Below are 27,057 nucleotides of genomic sequence, written 5' to 3' on the forward strand. Positions count from 1 at the left end.
AGAACATTAAACATCAATCCCACATTAATGCTGAAAGCACAGGGTTATTCCCCAGTCAAAAATACAGCTTTGGTTTTCCAGTACTGATGAGAAGTCAGTAGTTAATGATGTCCAACCCACCAAGAGATAAGGCTTGAGATTCCTTAATTATCATACTGCATTTGTGCAATGCTGAGTCGTCAGATTGTGGGTCAGCTTACACTGCAGGAGGCTAAGATACAAAATCTTTGAGGGGAGCGAGGTTACAGATAGGATCTGCAAATTCTTTGGTGGAGTTGAACAATGCCAACAAATAAAACTGAAGCTTGGAACCACACAGCCCCTACAGCTCTTTCTCCAGAACCAGGGAAGGAGAGAGGGAAAAAAAGACTTGAGTACACCTATGAGCTATGCAAAAGTTTACGGAAGGGATGCTTCTGTGGGTGTGGAGAACAACTGCCTGCATAGCTGAAGAGCTCACCCAAGCCATCTGACCCAAGCCATCTGACTTCCTAGAAGTACTATTTTCTGCAAGAAGAGAGTTACATTACTTCAGGCACACAAATTATGGCATTATGCACTTCTGATTTCCATGAAGGCATTGAACTGGCGTTTCAGCTATGCCTCCCCCCTCCAATAAAACCGTGGGCGCACTTGCTGCCTTGGCACAGTGATTGTATCTTGTAATACTGAGAGACCAAGGTATTTTTTGCTGTTGCCATGACAACTATGCTGTTAGGTCAGACCTAAAGCAGCAGCTGGCTTCTTCACTGTCAGACTCTGACAAGTACAGCTCTTGATATTTTCTTCTGTCTACATACATTGCCTACACACACACCAAGATTTCAGTAGCTTTAATCTAAAGAAAGAGAGTTACAAACAACACCCCCTTGTCTGCTTCCCAAGAATCATTACTGTCATGAGGCACAAGCAACACAAACATATATTCCTCCAGTAGCTGTAGTTCACGTGACTTTGAGCATGCAGAAAATCTTGCTTCCAAGTAAATATAGGCATTAGCTGCTGGCATTAGTACACTATGCAGAGCTTAACAAGAGGATGGAAAATACAGCTAAAGCTAATGAAAACTTGTACAGGATACCAGAGTCGTGCCTAACAGAAATATGAAACATTGTGCTCTGTATTTACTCTCAGAAAATCAGATCTATTTTCAAACAAAGAACTTGAAAATAACGTTACTGTGAAACAGTGCCTGTAAGAATGACCTAGGCTGAGTGTAACATAGGCAAGGAAAAAGGGCAAGAATAAACACATCCAAGCTCTGCCACTGTAGCCTTCTAGACAGAGAGGCAACTACATTTTTCACATTAGGCACATATCCAGTGCATCACTTGGCCAAGATTTTAAATGCAACCAAGATGACAGGGGGAGGGGGTATGTGTAGAAATAGTATCTTTTCATAATGAAGATATTCAGACAGTATAAAATATGAATGACTGAAGAATAAATTGGAGATTTAAGAAGTGAACAAAGTGTACTGCAGTATCTTGAGATCACTCATTTAATAAAAACACTCACTTGCAAGTTTGACAACACTATTACTATTGAACCATTGCAGACTGAACCTTTTGGCCACATGGCTGAGGCAAAGGGACTAAGAACTGCAGTGGTTTATTACGGAAGAAAAACCTTGACAGCTCCACAGAGCATTTCCCTCTCATGTTTCACCACACATTATATGGTGTCATCCCACAAGTGCTGAGCCAAGACATCCCAGAAAGCAGCACTGTTAAGAACCTGGAGCTACCTCACCAAACCATAAGGTGGTTAACAGCAAGAAAAAAAACTAAAAAAGAAAATTCCTACGTTTCCAGGTAGCTATTCAGAGGACAGAAGTCTAATTTGCTATGGCAAGTAGAGCTCCCTGTTCACATGCTTATCACACTCAACTATTTCCTGTCTTTGATTAACACTGACATTTAAGTAGTTGGTTAAGTTACAAACCACCATCACTACAAATACAGGTTGCTCAGGAAAGCAGTTTAAACTATGATAAGTATTTATTGCAAACCAGCTTCTCTCTTCTACAAGGCGGCCAGTAAGCAGTAAGTCAACACATGTGAACTATGAAAACATTCATGAACCACAAACTGATTTAATTAAAACTCAAAGGGAAAACATACTGCAGGAATAAAAACTCCAGAAACATAGCAATTACTAATTATGAACCTAATGATGATCTTGGAAAAGCATCTGGGAATTCATGACCAAGTACTTGGACTTGAATTCTGCGGGACAGGGAGGGAAGAAGCAAGTCCTTCAGCAGCACTGCAGGCAGAAGTGTACTACTTGATGTATTTTTCCATGAACTTCTTGTGAAATTCTGATCGCAGAGTATCGTTCACAAATCTTTTGTCCTTTTTGGTTTCATCTATCCCCTTGGCACAGTTCTTGAAGACAACATCATCATCCCATCTGCAAACAAAAGTTTTGAACTCCAGTAAGCCTCGATGAAAACTAGGTGCAATTGACGCATATAGGTACATTAAGCCTGGCCTCCTATTTAAATGTACTGAGATTGACTATGTCTTTAGGATTAAACAGATCTATTTTTCTAATCCAGGTCACCTCCTACATGCTTATGAATTAGAGGCAGGATGAGTATCAAGCAGGTTATTTTATTGTTACAGAACACAGAAGAACAAACCCCTTGAGTGTAATGTCCCTAATTTTGCTAAACTACCTGAAGGGACATTGTAGCCAGGTGGGGGTTGGCCTCTTCTGCCAGGCAATCAGCAACAGAACAAGGGGACACAGTCTCAAGTTGTGCTGGGGAAAGTATAGGCTGGATGTTAGGAGGAAGTTCTTGCCAGAGAGAGTGATTGGCATTGGAATGGGCTGCCCAGTGAGGTGGTGGAGTCTCTGTCCCTGGAGGTGTTCAAGCAAAGCCTGGATGAGGCACTTAGTGCCATGGTCTAGTTGATTGGATAGGGCTGGGTGCTAGGTTGGCCTGGATGATCTTGGAGGTCTCTTCCAACCTGGTTCATTCTATGATTCTAAACACAGCAGTAACTGGAATACCTTTAAACAAGGATTGTATTTGGGAAAGGCTGTTATTTATTAATTCTAGGTATACTGAAAAACCCAAATAAACTCCCCAGACCAGCTAGATTTTAAAGAGGAGCATAATGTCCCACTCCTTGAGAATATTTGGTCCTGTTTTGTATTATGAACAATTTCAGACAAACACAGTTCTCAATCTCTCTGTCTCTTTTTTAAGCAGGAAATTAGCAGGATGCTTTGTTCAGAGCAATGCACAAGGCTATCACAGTGTGCATCAGCACCCCAATTCCACATTACAGTGCTTATGACAAGATCTGAGGAAAGAAATAAAAGCCAATGGCAGTGATGACATTTTCAGACTCTGAGTAACAAGAATGGATATCTCAGTATGGATTTCACTGTACCTCCTTTTCACTTTGAAGTTTGCTTGAGGCTGTGCTGGGCCGGTAAGGTTCAGCAATGGATTACCACTCAGAATGTTCTCCATCCGAATTCTTTCCTCTTCAGCTTTTTGCTCTTGTTCCTGAGAACCAGAAATGGATATATTACTTTTCTGGGCCATTTTTCTCCTCTAGTTGGTAGAGATCAACATTACTTAGTTGTGAACACTCACACAAATATAGCTTTATTTCCTAGTTCAGACTTTTCAGACTGCTTGATGCTTGCATATGAGTAAAATAAGGGCGGAAGCAGAGACATTCTAAAGAGCTTAACACTGCTAATAAACTGTCAATCCAGCAACACTCATATCTGCTCTTCTTACCTCTGAAGCTGCATTAAATATTCAGTTAAATTCTAGTTTTACCATTTGCATATTTATTACATTAAAAGTCTGTACAGACAGGAAGATTTTCTTTATCCTCATGAGAAAAGAGAACACATTATACAATATTCATTAGGTGGAAGAAACCTTATAGCATGCTGAAACTATCATCTACAGCAATTTGTTGAGTTTTACAACTATGACTTCTCTAGGGACAAATTAAAAAGAATATTGAGAAATTTAAGATGAAACTGAGCAGTAGATATCCTAGACTATTTAAGACTTCCAATATTAGGGAAAAAAATGGTCTTATACTGCCAAAAGCATGTAACTCAAACCCAAGTGAAGCACTGCACTACCAGGCTTCACTGCCCATGCTTCCAAGATGTATTAATATATTTAGTGACTTCAGTGTTCACAGACTTCAAAATAAATATGTCATATTGATGTCACATTAACATACCTACTCATGACCTTTCAAATGTATTAAGGATTGCTCTTTAATGAGAGTACCAGAAGGAAAAAAAACACACCAGACCCACAACAGATAGCCCTAAATTGGATGACTAACCAGGTCTCCCCCTCCCTGTATGCTGAAGGGTGGTCTGAAGACATTGTAGTTAAGTTTTTCACTCAAGCCTCGTTAGTGCTGCTTGAGACTCATACCATAGTGTGATGGTTTGGGTGTCACCCACCCCCCCACACTTTGGAAAATCACCCAGAGTAGACTCAGCAGCTCTGGAAATTGAATGAAGCTTTATATTTACAGCTTAGCACAGTATACAATCAGGTATTTACAATATATAAAGTTATAGACAGAAATACACAAGTTAAAAAGCAATACAGAAACACAACAGCCCTCCCAGAAACCTGAGTTCCCAGGAGGGGCTCCCAACCACCCTTCCACCTTCTTGCCCCTCTACCTTACCCTAGATCTTTGCCTTATGCCCAAGGTAGATTTGGGTTAGGAAGCAGATGGATTAGTCACACAGAAGGCAGGTTAGGTTAGAGAGAGAAGTGCAGTCCACAAAGCCCAGAGAGAAACTCTGTTATCTATATTTATGTTCTTGTTCTTATACATCTCAGCAAGCCTGTGAGTGAAGTAGACATCACCACTGTTTTCTTCTCACAGCCTGTAACCTAATTCTTCTCAACAAAACATTCTAGCTAGCTTCAAACCAGCACACATAGATTTTAAAAATTATATAAACTAAAGACAGAGAAATCACATTTTTTCCCCAGACTGCAGAAAATTCATGGCTGAGGGCTGCTGTGGGATCTTAGAAATGTTTTACTTGATAGCATTTATAAGGTCTAAGCACTAAATTTGAACGCTGATGCTAGTTAAAGTTCTCTATCTTCAAATATTTCACAGAATCACAGAATGTTCAGGTTAGAAGGGACCCCCCGAGATCATTGAGTCCAAACCACACCCCCAGCCAAAAGCAGGATCACTTAGGGTAATCCGCAGAAGAATGCATTCAGGTGGATTTTGAAAGTTTCTGGAGAAGGAGACTCCACAATCTCTCTGGGCAGCCTATTCCAGTGCTCTGTCACCCTCACTCTAAAGAAGTTTCTCCTCATGTTGAGGTGAAACCTTACACATCCAAGTTTTTATCCATTCTTGTCTTACTACTGTGCACCATTGAAAAGAGATTGGCCCCGTCCACAGTATTTGATTAATACTAAGTGATAGACTACTAAAACTATCTACAATATACAGTGTTTTCCAATTTGACTGATGAGGTATGTGGAATATTCCTACTGAATACTTTAGATGCTCTCTTTAAGACCAGTACCACCTTAACATACATACAAATACCAGATGAGGGAGGACCACTGGTAAAGATTTTACCTTTCAAAATCTAGTTATGAAAAAAACTTCACTTACTACTACACTGCTTCTCATTAACAGAACTAAGGAACCAGCTGCAATTATTTGCCAGTGGGATGGGAAAAGCTCTCCATAAGGACACACTGCTTAAAAGCATGGCACATATTCAGGACAAGCCCTGTAATGGCTTGATTAAAACATGTGTGCAGGCAAAACGAACTCCTGCTGTATCCATGGAGCCTTAAACACAAACAGCAGCAGTTAAAAGCTATTAACACAAGCTAAAGTTTTGCATTTTCAAGCATAGCTTTAATCCAACGTTTGCATTCCCACTTCAGTTGTTATCATCAGCCCAGTAAATAAAGAAACACAGAGAGCAAAAAAATACTTGGTATGGAACAGCAATTTTCCCCAAATTAGAAATACAATTTCAAATTGCACATCTTTCCTCTGTGGATTACAGACAAGAAAGGTATGCAGCCCCTTCTGCACAGCATGCCAACCTTTGATTTACCCTCTTCTTTCCCTGTAACATGGAGGAGCCAACAACAGTGAAATCTGAGTTACTGTAGTTTGTGTTGTATGCTCCCACCAGAGGTCAAGGAGCCCTCAGACCACAGCACACACATTCAAAGTACTACATTGAAACCAAGCAAAATCAGTACTGATCTTCAGGTACTCCTGGGATGTGAGCAGAGTCTCTTTAAGCCCATCAGGCAAATTTACAACAGGATGCCAGCATGTGAAGTGCTCTCTGAATTGCCCAAAATTAGGTGGGCTCTGCATCTTTATATTTAATGTCTGATGCTCCATTAAAAGCAAAACTCTGAAAAAAACAAGAGGTCTGGGACAAATCTTAAAAGTAAGAATGCTACAATATAAAAATGCTTACTGGGCTATACTCCAGAGAAGGTAGCACTAAATAGGGCATTGTAAGAATACTCCCCTCTTGACAAACACTTCTGTAGGGAGGATTTCTTCCAAGTCCTGTCTATGTAAACAGACACAGCAGCACTGCATTTGAGAGCTGAACTCCAGGGGAACCCTGCTCAAGGTGGCCACCAGAGCACGGCACAGTCTCTCTCTCAAATTACTAAGACATTAGCCTTGTCTGTGATCCAAAGTTACTGAACCTGTGCTTCATGCATGGCTTTATCTGGGGCACAGTAGCAATTACAGTTCATCTCTCCCTTCCACCATTTCAGATTTAATCTCAATAGTTCCAGCATGAAGAGTAGGACAGTGAAAAACATTCAAACAGTTGTTTGAATTGTAAACATTCAGAATCATCAGAGGAATATAGAACCAGTATTAAGAGTCATTTAAAAAAACATGCCTACAGTACTCCTGTGTTTTTATTACACACAGATGCACACCGATTTTTTTCTAAGACATGCTAAGCATCATCCTATTATCTACATAACCAATGCAATACCTTTCAGACACAGACTGACACTAGTTCACTTTCTGAAAATGAAAAAAAAAAGCATTATCAGATTGAAGTGATAGAATGTGGTGATAAGAAAAAAAAAACTGCAATAAGACTTTCAAGAGGTTTTACACTACAAACAGTAGTATACGACTAAGAGTAAGACTCAGCTCAAGATTAAGACACCTACATCTAAGCATAAGGAAAAACTTCTTTACTGTGAAGGTGACAAAGCACTGGAACTGGTTGCCCAGAAAGGCTGTGAAGCCTCTTTGTCTAAAGACTTTCAAAACCTGCCTAGATGTGCAAGCTGATCTGGGTGAACCTGGGAGGCTGGACTAGGTGATCTCCAGAAGTCCCTTCTGACCCCTACTACTCTGTGACTCTGATCTGCTTTCAGGCACCTGAGCTCACTCAGAATCATAGAATCAACCAGGTTGGAAGAGACCTCCAACATCATCCAGTCCAACCTAGCACCCAGCCCTAGCCAATCAATTAGACCATGGCACCAAGTGCCTCATCCAGTCTTTTCTTGAACACCTCCAGGGACGGTGACTCCACCACCTCCCTGGGCAGCCCATTCCAATGCCAATCACTCTCTCTGCCAACAACTTCCTCCTAACATTCAGCCTAGACGTCCCCTGGCACAACTTGAGACTGTGTCCCCTTGTTCTGTTGCTGGTTACCTGGGAGAACAGACTGTCCCCCCACCTGGCTACAGCCTCCCTTCAGGTAGCTGTAGACAGCAATGAGATCACCCCTGAGCCTCCTCTTCCCCAGGCTAAACAACCCCAGCTCCCTCAGCATCTCCTCATAGGGTTTGTGTTCCAGGCCTCTCACCAGCTTTGTTGCCCTTCTCTGGACACATTCCAGCACCTCAACATCTCTCTTGAATTGAGGGGCCCAGAACTGGACACAGTACTCAAGGTGTGGCCTGAGCAGGACTGAATACAGGGGAAGAATAACCTTCCTCGTCATGCTGGCCACACTGTTCCTGATGCAGGCCAGGATGCCATTGGCTCTCTTGGCCACCTGGGCACACTGCTGGCTCATCTTCTTGGAAGAGATCTTGAAAATACACTAAGGAGTCAAGATGGCTCTTCTGCCATCTTCACAGAAGACCAACCATGCTTCAAGTTCTACTGACTGCATCACCATTGCACCAGTATGAATGCCAGGATATGCAATTGGTGCATTGACCCCTAACGCCTTGGCATTTTCAACTCAACTGAATTCTGTCCAAAACTGCTATCTGCTTGCAAAAAACTACATTAACTCAAGTCAGCTACAATTCTGGATGACTGGCGGGTAGCAAAAACTGCACAGTAATTAAAAGAAGCCGTAGGGGCAATATTGGGCATTTCAAAAGATCATTTTTGCAACTACTAAATTATTAAAACCAGTTATGGACACAATGCTAACAGAGGCTGACACTCTATTATAGTGCATCAGTTACAGAACACTTCAATGAATCCTGTTTTCAAATGCTGATTTTCCATACTCACAGTAAGAGCCCCAGTTTGTGTGACCCTTCACTGTTTCTCAGCTCTGTTCACAAACAGAACTTTGCTGTTTTTTAGACCCACAGAGGCAGAACAACTAGAAATAGTAGCAAACTGCATAACCTTGTCTTTGTCATTAAGGAGTGATGGATTAAAGTCTGAATGCAAACAGGGAACGCATCTGTTGAATGAGGCAATGCTGCTTTTAGACACTTCACAAAGAAGACTCAGCACACCTGGTAACTTGTTTATGCAAGTCAGTTTTTCAAAGCTCTTCTAGGTTGGATTTCGTTTCAACACATTTGCTGCAAATTTTAGTAGGCAGCCTAATGCTGAAGATTTGTTCTGAACATTAAAAAAAATCATTTAGGTTCACTAAATCCTCCAAAAGAAAGTATTAAAGATTTTAAAAGAAGATAATTGTTACCAAGTTCTGTATCTTAGAGAGAAGGCATGGAGGAAATACTAACTGTAACTCACAGTGGTGTAAAGTTGACATTTACACTTCAGCTAAGCTCTACATTTTGGCTAGAGCTGCAGAATCCTCCATTTTCCAACCAAAAGAAGTTTCCATTATGTTTCAGAATTTTCCACATAAATCTCTCACTGCCCACTCCTCCACTGAAAGCCAGGACGTTCCAGGGGATGGAGCATGGGTTGTATCAAACCAAACAGACCAGACATAACCATCATAGCTGTCTGAGCTTCACACCTCTGAGGCACGATCAAGCACAGCTGTTCACAACATAAGTGACTCCGGTTGTTCTTTTGTGTGGAGGAACAAAGGCTCATTAAGCTAAAACACTATGGATACAGCAAACCCACAACACAGAAGAAAAGCCTAAAGGGGCAAATAATACATCTATATACACTCCATCCTTTCTAAAATAATGCCTCTTTGCCTGGCCTTCCATTCTGCCAGATGAGGTATACAACTCTTATTTTTTTCCCTCAGCCATTTCAACAAAGCACCACAACACAGATCACAGAAAACATCCAGTTAGAAGAGACCTCAAAGATCATCCAGTCCAACCCTTGACCCTGCACTGAAGGGTCAACACTAAACCATGTCCCTACGTGCCAGGTCCACACACTGCTTAAACACCTCCAGGGACAGTGATTCCACTAGTGCCTTGGGCAGACCATTTCAGAGTTTGATAACCCTCTCTGTGAGAAAATATTTCCTAATATCCAGCCTGAACCTCATGCTGCTTGACACCAAGGAGAAGAGACTGGCTTCCTCCTCACTCCAACCTCCCTTCAGACTCGATGAGGCACTTAGTGCCATGGTCTAGTTGACTGGCTAGAGCTGGGTGCTAGGTTGGACTGGATGATCTTGGAGGTCTCTTCCAACATGGTTGATTCTGATTCTATGATTCAGACAGTTGTAGAGAACGATGAGGTCTTTCCTCAGGCTTCACTTCTCCAGATCATTTCATCACTACAGAGTGCAATGATGTACTTTTGAAGGACAGTGTGTTGCACTAACTAGCTGCAGAGATGAATCAATGTCGCCTACGTCATTAGAGACAGAGGCAACAGAACAGGAATATTATGGTGTGGAGATTAAGACTAGACTGGCAGAGGGAGTTCCACATCCCAGGAAAGCAGATGGAGATGCTGCTGTGTGAATTGGATTTTACAGCAAGCCCTCACTGAACGTGTGGCATCACAGACAGGGAAGACAGAAGAGAAATAAAAATGGAAAAAAGCAGCAGACAAAACTGTACTAATCTTAACTGAACATTTATTCCTTATCTTGCTATAAAAATAACAATCCCTTGGTGTATTTGTTTCTGGCCACAAAGGAAAACATTACTGTTACCATGGTTACTCCTTCAGTATAGTTCTTACTTTAGCACAAAGCAGGACTTTTTTTACAGGAACTGCTGAAATTCCTGAAACAATTCCATTGTATTAAACTAAGTTATCACACTCAGATTTTATAGATGTTGAGTAGCTGAAAGAAAACCTGAAATAACCACATTTCATTGAAGGTTGGGAAAAAAAAACCAAAAACCAGCAGATAGCCTTAAGTGCTAATTCTTGAATGACAGCACTGCCTTTAGCAGCAGTGAACGAAACATCATAATGCAAAGATCCACCCCAGCTATTCCTATGCCAAGTGCCACACAATTGAAATAACTCATTTAAAGTTCAGAAAAATAAGAGGAGAGAGTAAATCACAACTGTATTGTCTATCTGCAGATTTGCTGTCATTTTGCCCCCAGGGAAGGGGACATTATCATTAGTGCTTGGAAAGGATAACCACAGCTAGCACATCTCAAACATTTAATGAAGAAATCATAGAATCATGCAGGTTGAAAAAGACCCCTGGAATCACCAAGTCCAACCACTGACCCTAGTCTGCTTAGTTCACTCCTAAGCCATATCCCCAAGCACCACATCTAAATGACCTTTAAACACATCCAGGGATGGTGACTTAACCACCTCCCCAGGCAGTCCATTCCAATGCCTGACTACACTTTCTGTGGAAAAAAAAAACTTTTCCTAATCACAGAGGCTGGAAAAGACCTCTGAGATCAAGACTGGCCTATGACCTAACACCATGACATCAGCTAAACCATGCCACCAAGTGCCCCATCCAATCTTTTCTTAAAGACTTCCAGGGATGGTGACTCCACCACCTCCCCAGGCAGTCTGTTTCAGTGCCTAATCATCCTTTCTGTGAGGAAGTACTTCCTAATTCCAGCCTAAACCTCTCTTGGTGCAGCTTCAGACCACACCCTCTTATCTTGTCACTATTTGCCTGGGAGAAGACCCTGACTAATGTCCAGTCTAAACTTACCCTGTTGCAGGTTGAGGCCATTCTCTATCCCTAACTAACCTTGAGAAGAGACCAGCACCAACCTCTCTACAATGACCTTTTGCCTCTCCAATGAAATTTGCTTAATAACTCATCTGACAGTCTAGTTCTAGTTTGACTCTTAATAAAAGTTTACTATCAAGGTCCATTTTCTAAAGGTTTTAAAGTCAGTGACAAGGCCAAAACACAGGACAGAGCCAAGATCTACTTTGACCATGGTAAAGTAACATATTCAGTTACAGAGAAACACCTGGATTAGAGGATTTTGTGTAACCTCAGCAAGTTCACTGATGATACAAAACTGGGGGGTGGGGGCTGATGCACTGGAAGGCTGTGCTGTCATCCAAAAAGATCTGGACAGGCTGGAGAGGTGGGCAAAGGTGAACCTCATGAGATTCAGTAACCACAAGTGCAGAGCCCTGCTTTGGGGAGGAGCAGCATCAGGCACCAGTACAGACTAGGGGTCATCCTGCTGGAATGCAGCTCCACAGAGAAAGATCTTGGAGCCCTAGTGGTGAGTAAGTTATCCATAGTACACCTATGCGCCCGACTGGCCAACAAGGCCAATGGCATCCTGAGGTGCATTAAGAAAACTCTGTCCAGCAGGTCTAGGGAGGTTGCTTGCTACTCTGCCCTGGTGAGACCACACCACAAATGCTGTAGCCAGTTTTGGGCTCCCCAGTTCAAGTGAGAAAGGGATCTGCTGGAGACAGTCCACTGAAGAGGTATGAGGATGATTGTGGGACCAGAACATCCCTCCTGTGAAGAGCTACTGAGAGAACTGGGGTTGTTTAGTCTTGAGAGAGGATCTTATTAACATCTATAAATATCTGAGGGGTGGGTGTCAAGATGATGGTGCCAGTCTATTTTCAATGGTCCCCAGTGACAGGACAAGGTACAAGCTAGCATACAGGAGATCTCAGCTCAACACAAAGATATGCTTCTTTATGGTGAGGGTGACAGAGCACTGGAAAAGGCTGCCCAGAGAAGTTGCAGAGTCTCCTTCTCTAGTGACTTCCAAACCCGCCTGGATGTGTTCCTGTGCAGCCTGCCCTAGGTGATCCTACTTTGGCAGGAGGGGGCTGGACTTGATATCTGAAGGTCCCTTCCAATCACTAATGTTTTGTGATATAAAAGTGTTAGGGAAAGAAACAAAAAACTTTCCAGTCTTTTCTCAAGCAAGCATGACTTGGCAGGATGTTAAAATAGCTTAGCTGGAACTGCAGATGTAGATTCAGCTGCTCACCAGTGTGAATCTTACTTTTAATTATTTTGATTTACCTTTTATGGAAGTACTTGAAAATTGAGAGCACTGTAATGCTGAATTTGAATACTGAAATGCTTCCATGAAACCTGTCCATGGACTGTTCACAGAGACAGCAAACCTAGAGTTTGTACAGTTCTAGAACTGTTACACAGAAATGGTTTTCAAAACTAAAATTTCCTGGTCACTTTGGTGTCTATTAGAAACAGCCTGAGAGAGTAAAATTGTGGAGGGCAGGAGAAAAGTTGAGGGCACTCCCACACTCAACCATTTTCTAAAAACACTTGCAGTATTTTTACAGAAGAGAATTTAAGCATTTGGAGAAGTTGACAAGATTAGACAGAAATTGCTTTTTAAGTTGACAATCTATCTGCATCACAGATTACAGGGAAGTATCAATATGAAGGAAGGCAGAAGCTTTCAATGCCATTACTTGTTAAAATTAGATGTAGAGGATTTTAATGGAAATGGATATTGCCACCTAAGGGATGTTAACAGACAGTATGATGATCTCAATAATTAAAAAAAAGAGGCAGATTCTCATATTTTAACTGCCATCTCACTACAGATGAGTTTTAAAAGTCCTACTTTCATGGCAGTCACAATATTGGCTATCAGAGCAAGTAGTGAAGACAAATTACAAAAATACAGTTCACCTGGAATGAATTCTCAGAAACTGGACTAATACTTCCATAAATCAAAGTAACTGAAGTATCATAAAAAAAACTATATATAGCACAAATCTGTGGAGCACATTACTGCATTTTACCCACTTCATCCTGTTAAGGACTCTGACACGTTCCAAGAACATGCAGAAATACATCAATATGTCTGCAGAACAACAAAGAGATAATGGGACAACGTGCAGAAGAGTGCAGAGGTGTTGACTGCAGCTTCCCTTTCTCTTGCAGCTGGTTTCCCCACACAGTCTACTTAGGAGTGCAGCATTTCAACAGGTAAACCATCCCTGTACAGGGATCAGGACAAAGAGTGACTGCACAACTGTGGCTTTACACAAAACACGATCCTGAAGTCAGCTGGATGATTAAAATGAGGTTACTTACAAAACTCGTTTTAAATTACAGTTTGCAATACATAGTAGTATGAAAATCCCATGTATTTAATCTGAAAGAAAAAAGGATTTATGTAAAATGGGTACAAAATGCTTTGCCAGTAATGCTGTATTTCAAAGCCATGGAAAACAAGGCACAATCTAAACTGACTGCAGTCCTAAGCCAACATGTGCAAGTGATTTTCCCTGGGCAGATCCTTACTCCTAAAGATTATTTTACCAAGCTGCTGCCCATCTAGTTTTTTCAGTTTTTCCATAACCATAGTCTTAGCTTCCTTCTTTCAGAAAAACTCCAAGAAAATAAAATTTCAAGTACCTGTAGAGCCCCCAGTTGTTTACCAAAGAGGTCAGCCTTTACGACAGCCCATCTGCCACCAACCAGTGCCAGAATGAACAGAACAGGCAGTGAGTGTGCAGTAGTGCACACTGTTGCAAGTAAACAACTCATTTTTAGAAAGAAACAAATATATGGAAGAATATCCACGAAGATGAAAAAATAAGATCATCTAAGAGACAGTAAATAAACCAAAATAAATACTTTATAGCCTTTAGCACCCTCTAGTGACACAATAACAACTTACAGATTCATAGCTTATGTTGGCTTGGAAGGGACCCTCAAAGATCATCTTCTCCAAACCCCCTTGCAGTCAGCAGGGACACCTCCAACTACAGAATGCTGCCCAGAGCCCCATCAAGTATAGTCTTGAATGTCTCCAGGGATGGGACCTCAATCACAACCCTGAGCAACTTGTTCCAGTATTTTACCACTCATTGCACAGAACTTCTGTCTGATCTAAATCTACCCTGCTCCACTTTAAAAGCATTACCTCTCTTGCTGTTGCTACAAGCCCTTCTAAACAGCCCTTCCCCAGCCTTCCTGCAGGTCCCCTGCAGATACTGAAATGTACCTAGAAGGTCTGCCCAGAGCCGTCTCCTCTCCAGGCAGAACAGCACCAATTCTTTCAGCTGGTCATTTCTGCTTTCTACACCTCAACAGATACATGTGAATAGAAAAGCATGCACTTAATTGATTGTGTTGCAATTTACTTCCTTTATTCCTAATGCAAGTTTTCTACACTGAAATGTGACAAGTTACACTGTTTAAGTCAAATGTATAATTTCAACTGTTAGGTAAAGTGTTCGGCAAAACCTAAGCTCTCATCTTCAGCACTGTGCAAAGACAGATGAACAGAGCCATGAGGATCTAGGAGCCATGAGGATCTTGAGCATCTCCCCTGTGAAAAGAGACTGAGAGACCTGAGACTGTCTAGTCTTGAGAAGAGAAGACTGAGAGGAGAGATGATCAATGTCTATAAATATGTGAAAGGCGAGTGTCAAGTGGAAGGGGCCAATCTCTTTTCAGCAGTGCACAATAATAAGACAAGGAACAACGGATACAAACTTGAACATAGAAGGCTTCAGCTCAACAGGAGGAAAAACTTCTTTACAGTGCAGATGACAGAGCCCTGGAACAGGCTGCCCAGAGAGGTTGTGGAGTCTCCTTCTCTGGAGACCTTCAAAACCCACCTGGGATGCACTCCTGTGCAGGCTGCCCTAAGTGATCCTGCTTTTGGCAAGATAGCTGGACTTGATGTTCTCTGGAGGTCCTTCCAACTAAAATTCTGTGATAGAAATCTTTCCTACACACTGCTACCTTGAATTTGTATTTTACATTTCGTGTTCTTATTCATGAAGAAATTTCTACCTGTGATTTTAAATACTTTTCACCATGTTATTACTGCAGAACACAATTTCACTGCTGTGTGATGTGCTTCAAATGCCTAGTTAAGCAGACCAGTGACATTTTCAGACATTTTAATGTAAAAAACCAGTCACTGACCAGGGGGATAATCAGTATCAATAGCCTTCTGCACGCAGTATTTCTGCATTGAACACCACAGTACAGCTTTTAGCCTCCAAAACACTTAACTCCAAAACTACAGAGCTCGCTGTTTTTGCTGGCCCTGATGATTCTTAAGGTAAATTCTGTATTATTAACCAAGAACAGTCAAGAACTACACCACTGCCTATGGCAGTTAAAACAGGGTTTCCTCCCAAATGTTTCTTGTGTCTGCCACACTGCTAGTTGACTGTATTGGAGTTACTCATGAAAAACACTTTAACTACAGGAAAGTTTATGAGTAGTTTGGAGGCAACAAAACATTGTCACAGCAGCTTTTAATTAGCTTCCTGATCAATATTTAACATATATATACATGTAAATATATATATATAAACATGCTGTAAAAACATACATATGTATGTGAGTATATATATAAAACATGCTGTAAAAAACATCTCAGATTACCTTACACAAAGGTAACAGGTGGCTTTTCTTGGCCGGGGGGTTAGATGTGGGTTTGATTGCTTTAAGTTGTTTGTGTTGGGTTTGGGGGCTTGTTTTGGTTTTGTGGGTGGTTTGGGGGGTTTTTGAGGGGGGGGGTTGGTTGGTTGGTTTTTTACACTAATGAAGAATGTGCTCAAACTGAAGTTTGCAGTATTTTTCAAAAGCACTAAAACAATTTAAGCCCTTCTCAAAAATGACCCAAAGCACTTAATAAAAGCAGAGGAAGGAATGCTGCCCATATTCACAACTTCCACTATACCAAAGGCAGAGTGTTTCAGTAGTACCAAAGAAAAATACTTGAGAGTAAATTCTGCTGCAATGCAACATCAGAGCCAGCAAAGTTCAGCCTAAGTCCTGATTAGTTTAACCACACAAATTACTCCCAGAAACAATTCCTAGAAGTCCATTCACCAATCAAGGATTTTGCTAATGCACTCCATCCCAACAATCTCTCTTAGACCAAGGAGGCATGGGAGCCAACAGCATAGGATCTGATCTCACTCACAAGAAAACACATCTTCAACTACAGGGAGAGTTCCCTCTCTTTTCAAGGGCAGAACATGGTGTTTCTATCTGTAAGGCAAGAGATTATAAGGAGGTATGAAGGCTACATGTGAGCTGGCTTTCCAAGTTCTAAAAAGACTGATGCATGATTACTCATTTGTGTATAACCACACAAAACAGTTCTGTTTTTATGCTTACAGCTGGTGTTCCTTGCCAAGGCAACAGCACCAACGCTGTGAAAGAGCAGTTACTGCATACAACTTGAAGTCACAATAAAAGCATCAAAACCCACTCATTTTTATTTCATAAATAAAAGCTGTATTTCTTGTTTCATAAAAACTATTTAACAAATGAAATTACACTGGATAGTATGTAGCTCACTAATGACATACAGTTTGGTATGACAGCTGTCTTCAGAAGTATTTACATATGAAAAGCAAGATTATCTTGACTCATTGCCTCTACAAAGTGCATAAAGTGTTTAGTACATCTACCGAAGAAAAATACTCTTGACAACAATTATGAGACAGAACCCATCAACTCTGAGAAGAATTTTGAAGGGCATTTTGTTTACCAGTTCTTACTCATCCCAAGCACTTCAGGCACACCAGATCTAATAAACATCAGTCTGCAAAAAAAGTGATGCTCTTTAATGGGAGAAATTTTATTTTACCTTTCGAGCTTGCTCCTCAGCTCGCTCTTTCTTGATCTTTTCTAGTTCAGCCAGAAGAGCTGCAGTATCATCATCATCACTGTCTTCCAAGTCCTCATCTTCATCATCTTCCTAATGGCAACACAGGAAAATAAGCAGCAGATTGTTCATTACATTTAAGAAAACCAGTCCTGGTCTGTCCCGCTAAAGCCACAAAAGTACTTGTGTGATTGCAGCAGTAGCAGATACAATACAAATGGTTTACTTGCTCTTGTGCAGTAAAGTCAAGACAAAAATGTTTGTGCCTTTTAGATGGGTGCAATTGTTGTAATTCATATGCTACATAGCAGACAGATTCCACAGAATGGCTGTCCTCAATCATTCTTTTAACCATTGTAACATGGAATCATTATGATAGCAGCATGCATGAATACCTCATCCAATATTGCTGGGACTAAATATTACAGGATGTAAATAAGTTTAGTGTGAAATCTCAGACCTAACTCCTAGATGTCAGCACAAGGAGAAAAGCCAAGAGCAAGAATCCACTGCTCATGAAGACAGCTGGTGCATCCCAACAGTTATAGCTTTGGGAAATTCTAACGAATCCAGTACTTGACTGAACCTAAAAAGTCACCCATTCTCCACACTTGAAGTGGTATTTTCAGTTCCCTGGTTTTTGTGTGCTTTCAAAGAATAAGGTTATGGCACGGCCCAGAATCCTCTGAACCACTGGACTTCCACCACAGTACAGCAACTGCAGCAGGAAGGTATCTTGGAACTCATCTTAAATCTCTAGTAGATCTGAAAGTACATATTCTGTCAACAGCAAATCTTGAAGGCAGGACAATGAAAGAAGAACAGACAGGAAAAAGGTACATACATCAGTAAGAGGATCATCTGCATCAAGATTTGCTGCAGGAATCTGGTCTAGGCGAGGCTTCTTCGACACAGAAGATGATGTTGTGTGTTCTACAGCATAGGATTAAAAAAAAAGCATCTAAGTCACTTCATTCACTGAAGAGCATCTAATGTCAGAAACCAAAAATGTTCACAGACAACATCTTGCATCAGAGATACAAGTTCATGCTTTCTTCTTCCTCACTTTTCAACCTTAATGCCCATGCTGAGTCCTCCTCTGTGAGTATCCTCAAGGGAAACAATAACATGTCAAAAATCAAAATTTGGCCTCCAGAAGTTGTTGAGTTTTGGGGTTGTCATTCCGTTTTTTCTTTTCCCAAGAAAATGCTGTGGAGAAATATCTTTTTTGCATATACACTATTGTAAGGTTCCTGCTGAGGACCGTTCCAAAGCATTGCTGTTAGCTAAGATTGGTCTGTACCACATCTGCTTTCATCTGCAAATTTAAGAGTCTCACAATACCATCATGCCTAAACCTAAATTACTTAAATTCTGTGAAGCTTAGTACTAAACCCCAGTATTTCACCAAAAAAAGCTGTTAACTGCCATTTTCACTACTACTTCACTATACCTGAAGAGAATTATATCCTTCAAAAAAGGATTTGTTGTTGCACCAATGCTGTAACTCTAGAATATGAGTTTTTATCCTCCTCCCTTCTGATTTTTTTAACCTGAGTTTAAAAAAAGCCCATTATTACCCCTTTATTAGTTGTACATACCTGTTGCAAATATATTACAATCATACTGTATCAGCTGGCCTGCATGATGGTCTACACCATTCTACTGGTTGGCCTAGACTTCACCTAGCATGAAGCTAGCATGAAAGCCAGTGGGACATTCCCTTGCAGGTCAATAGTTCTGATCTCTCTGACCAATACCCTGAATTCTACTCTCTTGATGCACTGTCTGCAATATACAAACATCTTACAACACCAAGTTTTGTGCAAGAGCAGTGTCACACAAAGTTGTCTTTGTTTTACCTCTGGTTGGTCTGTCTCTATTCTTTTCTCTTGCAGCGACTCGTTCTCGCTCCTCGAGCTCCCTTCTGAAATCACGGTTACGAACCTCTTCAGGAGCATCCTGAGTGGCCTGTCTAAAACAACATGAGGGGGCAGGAAAAAAAGCTGAGATTGAGAGTCTGCAGCTAGGAGCATTTTTTTTAAAGGAGGCCAATAAATCTTACCGTGAACAGGAACCTACTGAGAGTAATGACTCGGTACTATGTAGACACATTTGTTTGTTCTCCATTGGCCCTCCTTTCTGTATGCATTACACACAGAGACACAATGCCACACACATGCTCCTTTCAGTGGCTCTCAAAGTAATTAAGACCTTACATAAATTCCTACAAAAGCAGGATGAATAAATCTATCTTTCACTGCTATGTCTGAATCATCTGTTCTCCAGTAGTTCAAGTCTACTGTCGTATTAGACATCCAAAAGCATTATGGCCAACTTTGCTCACCGTTTCATTGTCCAAAGTCACCGCTGCAAAGCCAGTATCTAAGGCTTACAGATAAGACCAAGACTAGATCACACTTTCCATAACCTTTTTCCTCTTCCAGAGGGGAAATCCAGACAATCTCCCATGACCATTAAAAAAAAAAAAGCTGGGAGAACAGTCAAGACCCTAGCTTTAGTGAAACATATTGCAAATACATGCTTTCCCCTCTTTTATGTAATATATGCTGGCCAAAAGTAACAGACTGTTTATATCTGAGTCACACTAAGTTCCTTCTAAAGCATGCTGAATTTTCTCTGGAAATCTTGAAAAGTACTAATGAATAAAAACAAGCAGCAACTCCTTTCACCTTTCTGTGAACCCAGAGCTGGAAATAAAGAGCGTCTGGAAGAAACCTAGACTTGAGCCATTATAAACACATTGTGTGCACAGCCTGTCTTTATGATGAAGTATTTCATTTGCTTTTGTAATTAAAAACCTGAACTTGGAATCCCTGATACAGCTTCAAAATCCCTCCCAAACCCCATGTCATTCAAGCAAACATCAGTGGGATTGAAACACTGAATGTTTCAGGCAACGACGCAGCCTTGGCAATTAAACAAAGACAACTCTGTATTAGGTATCTGGGAGAAAGCACAGAAGACACTTAATGCTCTCTTCATCTCCTTCTCATGCACACAGAGGGATATAATAAAACATACACTGTATACTCCTGTACATATTTGTCCCCAAGCACTTCTTTCAAAGCAACAGGTTGGGGTTCCATATCCCACTTTTTTTTAAAGAAACAAACCATCAGCAACTTTCCCCATAATGCCAAAAGGCATTTGACTGCACTTCTTGTGCTGCTAATTTTAGTATTCTCCAAAACACTCCAACTTCCTTATCTGCAAGTATTCCTAAAAAACAAAGGGACAGGAGGTAAGAGGTGAAAGGGTAAATATTTGCATACGAAAGTGCAAATGTAAAACCTTAAGATGTAAAATCTTCCCTGACAGGAGTAACACCTTCTATTTAAATTCTAGTATCATATTCACTTCATAGCTCATGTAATCTTTCTAAAGCATAATGAACATTTGTTATGAATTTCAAACGGAGGAAAATCTTCCAAAGAACCTATCATCTTTTCTACTGATTAAAGCATTTTCCTCTGCCAAGGCCTGCATGAACTTGCAGTGTTTAACAGCAGTTCTTTCAACACATACTGCTGCCTGAGTGCTGTTCCATTATTTCCTTGCCTCCTCTTAATACCCTTCCCAATGCTCTTTTATCAAATACATGATGTGGGCTTCCTGCTTTTAAGACACACTTAACTTTGGTCCTCTTGTCCCATCTTGCTCTGCTAGCACCAGCATTCTCTGATTCAGTCCCAATGCCAACCTATTTTCCACTGCTCTGCCTGAAATGCTTGCTCTCCAAAGCTCACCACTTTCTGACAGTTCGCTCTCAGAAGCAGTAACAAGTATCACTGAAATGAAACCTCTCCAATTACTTGTAACGTGTTCAGTCTCCTAGGTCTGCTTTTGAGATGCAGGTTTTCAGCCCACTCAGCGTTAAGCACATCAACACCTGCAAAAATTTCTGAGTCCTTCTCATAACAAAAAATAATTCCTAGTCTGTTCTGTTGTAAGACAAACCCTCCAATACTAACCTGTATTTGATTTTAGTATGAGAAGGAAGGTCTCTGCTGGAGTACTGCTTGGATAGTTGACTTAAGTCTCCTTCACCTTTTCCTCTTCCTCCTCTCGCAGGTTCAAACGTCGGCCGTGCTGCTGTCGTCATTTTAACTACAGCAGAATCAACAGATAAAAGCAGTTGTTACTGCAGCTCACAGTAAAAGAAATTCACCAAAAGCTACTTTGTCTCTAGAACTGTAGAAGCAATGCCAAGTCCCACTGCAAAATACCAGCTATCACTCAGCTCACAATCCTTAAAATCTAAGGAGCTTTTTATTGACAGAATCTATTCAGATTTCCAAAACAGAAGTCTCTCAACATGCTTGGAAAACAATACCCAGACTTTCACAAGAGTCTTTACACACTTATGAAGTAAATAAAACCAGACAGGAGCTGGTCTCCTATCCTTAATGCAAACCATATAGTCTTGTAACTAAACTCTTACCACTCTTCAAAAATGACAGCCAAAAATGACTGCCTAAGGAGAATGACCCCTCCATTAGTCCTCAAATTGTATCTAGGCATCGTCACCAGAAATGCTGGCTAACACAGACCATAACATGTCTAGGATGCCAATGATAACTGCTCACTGATGAAGAACACATGAATTGAACACTCTGGCCCTAATAATGTCTCTGTTAAGTTCTCTAGCACAACACAGCACTTTAACTTGTACTACAGCAGTGTCAGTATCCTTTGGGATTGACCTGTGGAGCTTCAGCCTGTCAGTGAAGTCTTCTGAAGAGCTAATGTCTCCATGGTAGCACAAGGCTGATAGCTTTACCCTCATGTAAGCAAAATGAAATTAAAAAGCTCAGACAAATGCAGAATTTTTCATCAGCTCTCACTTAGAAACTGTCCTAAGAAGAGGACAGTAGCTGACATCCCAACATCACTATTGTCAACTCTTAGCAGCAAAAGAGTGAAAGATTCCAACCATCCTAGCCATACCAACACCCTGTCAGCACGTACTGTGCTCAGCACTGCTGGTCAGGACCTAGAGATCTTGAAATCCCAAACTACTCTACCAAGAGTTTAAGGCAGTTAACTAGTGCCAAGATCCCCCGCATGATCAACCAGCACCATCTTGAAGCTACTATCTGAAACTATGTTCATTTTTGCTTCACTGAGATACACACATTCGTTAACCACAGATACGCAAGACTGAAGAGAGATACATCTGCAGAGACTCATAAATACACTGGTCCTACCAAGCAGAAGGTTGGACGTTAGAAGATAACAAAATAACATGTTAAAAAATACATTAAATAGCAGAGAAAAAAAGCCAGTATTGCTTCATATGCTTTTGTGATGAACGTGTCCAGAGAAGGGTGACAAAGCTGGTGAAAGACCTGGAACACAAACCCTATGAGGAGAGGTTGAGAGAGCTGGGAGTGTGCAGCCTGGAGAAGAAGAGGCTCAGGGGGGACCTCATTGCTGTCTACAACTACCTGAAGGGAGGCTGTAGCCAGGTGGGGAGTGGTCTCTTCTCCCAGTCAACCAGCAATAAGACAAAGGGACATAGTCTCAAATTGTGCCAGGGGAAAGTATAGGCTGGATGTTAGGAGGAAGTTCTTCACAGAGAGAGTGATTTCCCATTGGAATGGGCTGCCCAGGGGGGTGGTGGAGGCACTGAAAAGACTGGATGAGGCACTTGGTGCCATGGTCTAGTTGACTGGCTAGGGCTGGGTGCTAGGTTGGACTGGATGATCTTGGAGGTCTCTTCCAACCTGGTTGATTCTATGATTCTACTTACGCTCTAGTTGTATTATTTGGGATTTTTTCCCCACTTTTAATGAAATCACAAAACACGATTTCATTGCTAAAATTACTAAATAATTTGTTGGTCAAAGTGACATCCCATGAGGCTGGACTCAGTTCCTACTTGAATTATTACTTAGAAAACAAAATTAACAGACAGAAACACTTTATAAGGAAGTGAGGCAGTAGCTAGCCTTGGCTTATTGACCAAGGATTGTTTTTCAATGACACTGTACAAGTCCACTGGAGCTCAGCAAGTCATTTCATCTCTCTCTTGGCACAGCTTTGCCAGATCTGAGATCCAAGACAGTAATTTGCTCTCCTAAGTCCTCTGTGCTAATTATATGTAATAGAAGGATCCATGAATTTAGGTTAAGAACTCGATCTAATGTGGCTGCACAGCTTCATGAAGCATTAACTAATTCCCTGGAAACGATCTCTGCTTCTCTTAAGCCAGTTTGTATTTGGCTTGACCTTAAAGGTCCCAATGTGAAACCACTCAGAAAACGTCAGACTAACCTTTGCAGGTTCAGGAATAGCCCTGGAGAAACTTCTTAAGTGCTACACGAAAGTAGAACAAGCCACGCAACGGTAATCAGCCAAGAGAATGTAACTGAGCTCAGTCTGGAGCCCTGACTACACACGGCTGCGCTACGGCCGGCCCCTTCTGACCGTCTGCACGGAGCAGCCTGAACCTAAGCACCGGACCTGGCGACAACCCGTGACAGCTTCACCCTACAGAAACCTCGGCCAACAGCAGGCGCGGCGCTACTCTCGCTAAGACCCACCGGGCTCCGCCACTGTCCCCGCGCGGCTCGGAGCCCAGCCGTGAGGCTCGCTGGCTGCCCCCTTATTCCCCAGCCCAACCACCCTTCGCTCTTCACAGAAACGCTCCCTCCCGCCCGCACCAGTATCCCCCCAGGACCCTCTTGGCGTCCCGGCCTCCGGACACGCCACAGCCCGTCCCCTCATACAGACCTCCCCCGTTAACATCCCCACGGCTGCCACTTTCCCCTTCCCGGACCGCACTGCAGCCCTCTCTGGCGCTCCCCCCTTCTCCTCTAGCCAAGCCTGTCGGCTCGCTCACACACCACCTCCCCGGGCTACTTACAGCTCAAGCTCTTCCCACCCTGCGCAACCAGCCCCTACACCACCATGATTCCGCCAAGCTCCCACAAAGCACCGCGCGGGAACCATAGAGACACGGGAGGGAGCGCCGGAGGCGGGGAATTTACCATAGAGAGGGCAGCTCAGTGTCAAGTGAGGGAGGAGCGCTGCCCGCAGCGGCGGTTGCCGAGGCGGCCGCGGCCGCTGTGGCAGTGCCGCTGCCTGCTTAGTAACGGCGCCTTCCTCCTGACCTTTGTTCGCTCTTCAGGCCGGGCTGGGTGAGCTCAGCTCAGAACAGGAGTCCTGGAGGTCTTGCGGGCTCCGGGTTTCTCTGAAAGGGGAGCTGGCTCCAAGATGACAGACTCAGAAATGCCAGAGCAGGATCACCTAGACCAGCTCACACAGGAACCTGTCCGGGCGGGTTTTGACTTTCTCCAGACGCAGAGACTCCACAGTCCCCCTGGGCAGCCTGTTTCAGTGCTGTTGCGATCCAACGAGGCCTTAGCCTTCCTAGTTGCCTCCCTACATCCTCTGACAAACAGTTCTATACTCCTCCCAAGCAGCCAGCCCCATCTTCCCGAGCTGTAGACTCCCTTCTTCCACTGACGTTTGCTCAGCAGTTCCTCACTGAAACGTGCCGGTCTCCTGGCCCACTTCCTCTATTTCCTACTTGCTGGGATGCTCTGATTTGAGCTTGGAAGAAGAGGGGCCTGGAGCACAAATCCTATGAGGAGAGGCTGAGGGAGCTGGGCCTGTTTAACCTGGAGAAGAGGAGGCTCAGGGGTGATCTTATTACTGTCTACAACTACCTGAGGGGGCATTGTAGCCAGGTGGGGGGTGGCCTCTTCTCCCAGGCAACCAGCAATAGAACAAGGGGACACAGTCTCAAGTTGTGCCAGGGTAGGTATAGGCTGGATATTAGGAAGAAGTTCTTCCCAGAGAGAGTGATTGGCATTGGAATGGGCTGCCCAGGGAGGTGGTGGAGGCACCGTCCCTGGAGGTCTTCAAGAAAACTGCCTTCCCTGAAGTTTGTTGTATTCTGATAGCAGTATTCCATAGAATCATAGAATCGACCAGGTTGGAAGAGACCTCCAAGATCATCCAGTCCAACCTAACACCCAGCCCTATCCAGTCATCTAGACCATGGCACTAAATGCCTCATCCAGTCTTTTCTTGAACACCTGGAAGGTAGGAGAGCCCTGCAGAGGGACCTGGCCAGGCTGGATGGGTGGGCAGAGGCCAATGGGATGAGACTGAACAAGGCCAAGTGCAGGGTTCTGCACTTTGGCCACAACAACCCCAAGCAGCGCTACAGGCTGGGGACTGAGTGGCTGGAGAGCAGCCAGGAAGAAAAGGACCTGGGGGTACTGATAGACAGTAAGCTGAAGATGAGCCAGCAGTGTGCCCAGGTGGCCAAGAGAGCCAATGGCATCCTGGCCTGCATCAGGAACAGTGTAGCCAGTAGGACAAGGGAGGTTGTTCTTCCCCTGTACTCAGCACTGGTCAGACCACACCTTGAGTGCTGTGTCCAGTTCTGGGCTCAATTCAAGAGAGATGTTGAGGTGCTGGAATGTGTCCAGAGAAGGGCAACAAAGCTGATGAGGGGCCTGGAACACAAACCCTATGAGGAGAGGCTGAGGGAGCTGGGGTTGTTTAGCCTGGAGAAGAGGAGGCTCAGGGGTGACCTCATTGCTGTCTACAACTACCTGAAGGGGCATTGTGGCCAAGTGGGGGGTGGCCTCTTCTCCCAGGTAACCAGCAATAGAACAAGGGGACACAGTCTCAAGTTGTGCTGGGGAAAGTATAGGCTGGATATTAGGAAGAAGTTCTTCACAGAGAGAGTGATTTCCCATTGGAATGGGCTGCCCAGGGAGGTGGTGGAGTCACCGTCCCTGGAGGTGTTCAAGAAAAGCCTGGCTGAGGCACTTAGTGCCATGGTCTAGTTGATTGGACAGGGCTGGGTGATAGGTTGGAGGTCTTGGAGGTCTCTTCCAACTGGGTTGATTTTATGATTCTATGATTCTACTTCCAGGGACGGTGACTCCACCACCATTTGAGTTATGTTCCAAGCCAGCCTGAACGAGGTCCTGAGCAACCTGGTCTAGTAGGAAGTGCACCTGTCCATGGCAGGAGGTCGGAACTAGATGATGTTTAGGGTTCCTACTACGATTTTACCACAGAAACTCCTGAACGCACTTCACCCGACGTGCAATTCAAAAGAGAGTCCACAAGAGGTCCCCAAAGATAGCTGCTAGCCAGAGAGTTACAGCGCAACCGAAATTACCCTCTTGGGCTCGGCGAGCCGTCGGAGACAGCACTTGGCAGAAATGGGCCCTTGGTATACAGAGGAACCAATTATTTAAGCGTCTTGCCATCGATGTTTGGCTTCGTCTAGAAGTCAGCTAAATAATAACAACAGTAATTACGGTGTCGTCTCTTAGGAGCTACACCTGTATGTAACTAAACATCTACCACTGCATTTTCTTATCTGCAAGGCTCAGTCCACACCCTGTGAAATGGGTTTATGATTGATTCCACTGCAAGCCGTTCAGACACAAGGTCAGACCTGGAAGAGGAGTGTGGCTTCCCAGTTGGGTGGCTGGGAATTCAGCGATGTTGGGCTTGCAGATCACAGCAGCATGAAATCAGTGTGTTGCCCTGTGAAAGTGCATCCTAGTCATAGATTATAAATCTCTGGACTTTAAAAGCAGGAGAAACTGTTAATGTTAATTTGACTTTTGTGGGGCAGCAGAGTGTTGTGTTTTGCTCAGTGTCCTGTCCTGAAGGCAATGCCTGCTGCTTAGTTGTAGTATCTGTCTGGCAGAAAGTATCATCAAGTCTTGATTAAAGACCTCATGAACTGAAGAGACTTCTGCTGCTGTTGAGTTAGAGGGAATGGCAAACATTCCCTGTGTGTAGCATTACTTGAAGAT

The 27,057-nt window shown here is 42.9% G+C and overlaps 1 protein-coding gene across 2 annotated transcripts; it reads right to left on the minus strand.

The window, feature by feature from the left end:
- Window positions 1-818: 818 nt before the first annotated feature.
- On the minus strand, window positions 819-24,218 carry CWC15 (CWC15 spliceosome associated protein homolog). 2 transcript variants are annotated; one of them, XM_064170181.1, is made up of 7 exons: window positions 24,129-24,218; window positions 21,232-21,367; window positions 19,099-19,211; window positions 18,081-18,169; window positions 17,219-17,329; window positions 3,408-3,526; window positions 819-2,415 (listed from the first exon to the last, which is right to left on the minus strand). In XM_064170181.1, exons 2-7 carry the CDS (start codon window positions 21,360-21,362, stop codon window positions 2,286-2,288), a joined length of 693 nt encoding a protein of 230 aa, XP_064026251.1. In that variant the 5' UTR covers window positions 21,363-21,367; window positions 24,129-24,218; the 3' UTR covers window positions 819-2,285. The 2 variants fall into 2 exon arrangements, with proteins under 2 accessions (XP_064026251.1, XP_064026260.1); XM_064170190.1 differs by lacking the exon at window positions 24,129-24,218 and adding an exon at window positions 23,537-23,557.
- Between the last annotated feature and the right edge of the window lie 2,839 nt (window positions 24,219-27,057).

The sequence above is a fragment of the Pogoniulus pusillus genome, chromosome 3 (genome assembly GCF_015220805.1).
Source record: "Pogoniulus pusillus isolate bPogPus1 chromosome 3, bPogPus1.pri, whole genome shotgun sequence".
NCBI lineage: Eukaryota > Metazoa > Chordata > Aves > Piciformes > Lybiidae > Pogoniulus > Pogoniulus pusillus.

Coding starts and splice junctions, on each gene's coding strand:
- CWC15 (XM_064170181.1), bottom strand. CDS start 21,362: ATGACGACAGCAGCACGGCCGACGTTTGAACCTGCGAGAGGAGGAAGA. Junction 19,212..21,231: donor CATACTAAAATCAAATACAG/GTTAGTATTGGA, acceptor ATGTTGTTTTAG/ACAGGCCACTCAGGATGCTC. Junction 2,416..3,407: donor AACTTCAAAGTGAAAAGGAG/GTACAGTGAAAT, acceptor TTTTGTTTGCAG/ATGGGATGATGATGTTGTCT.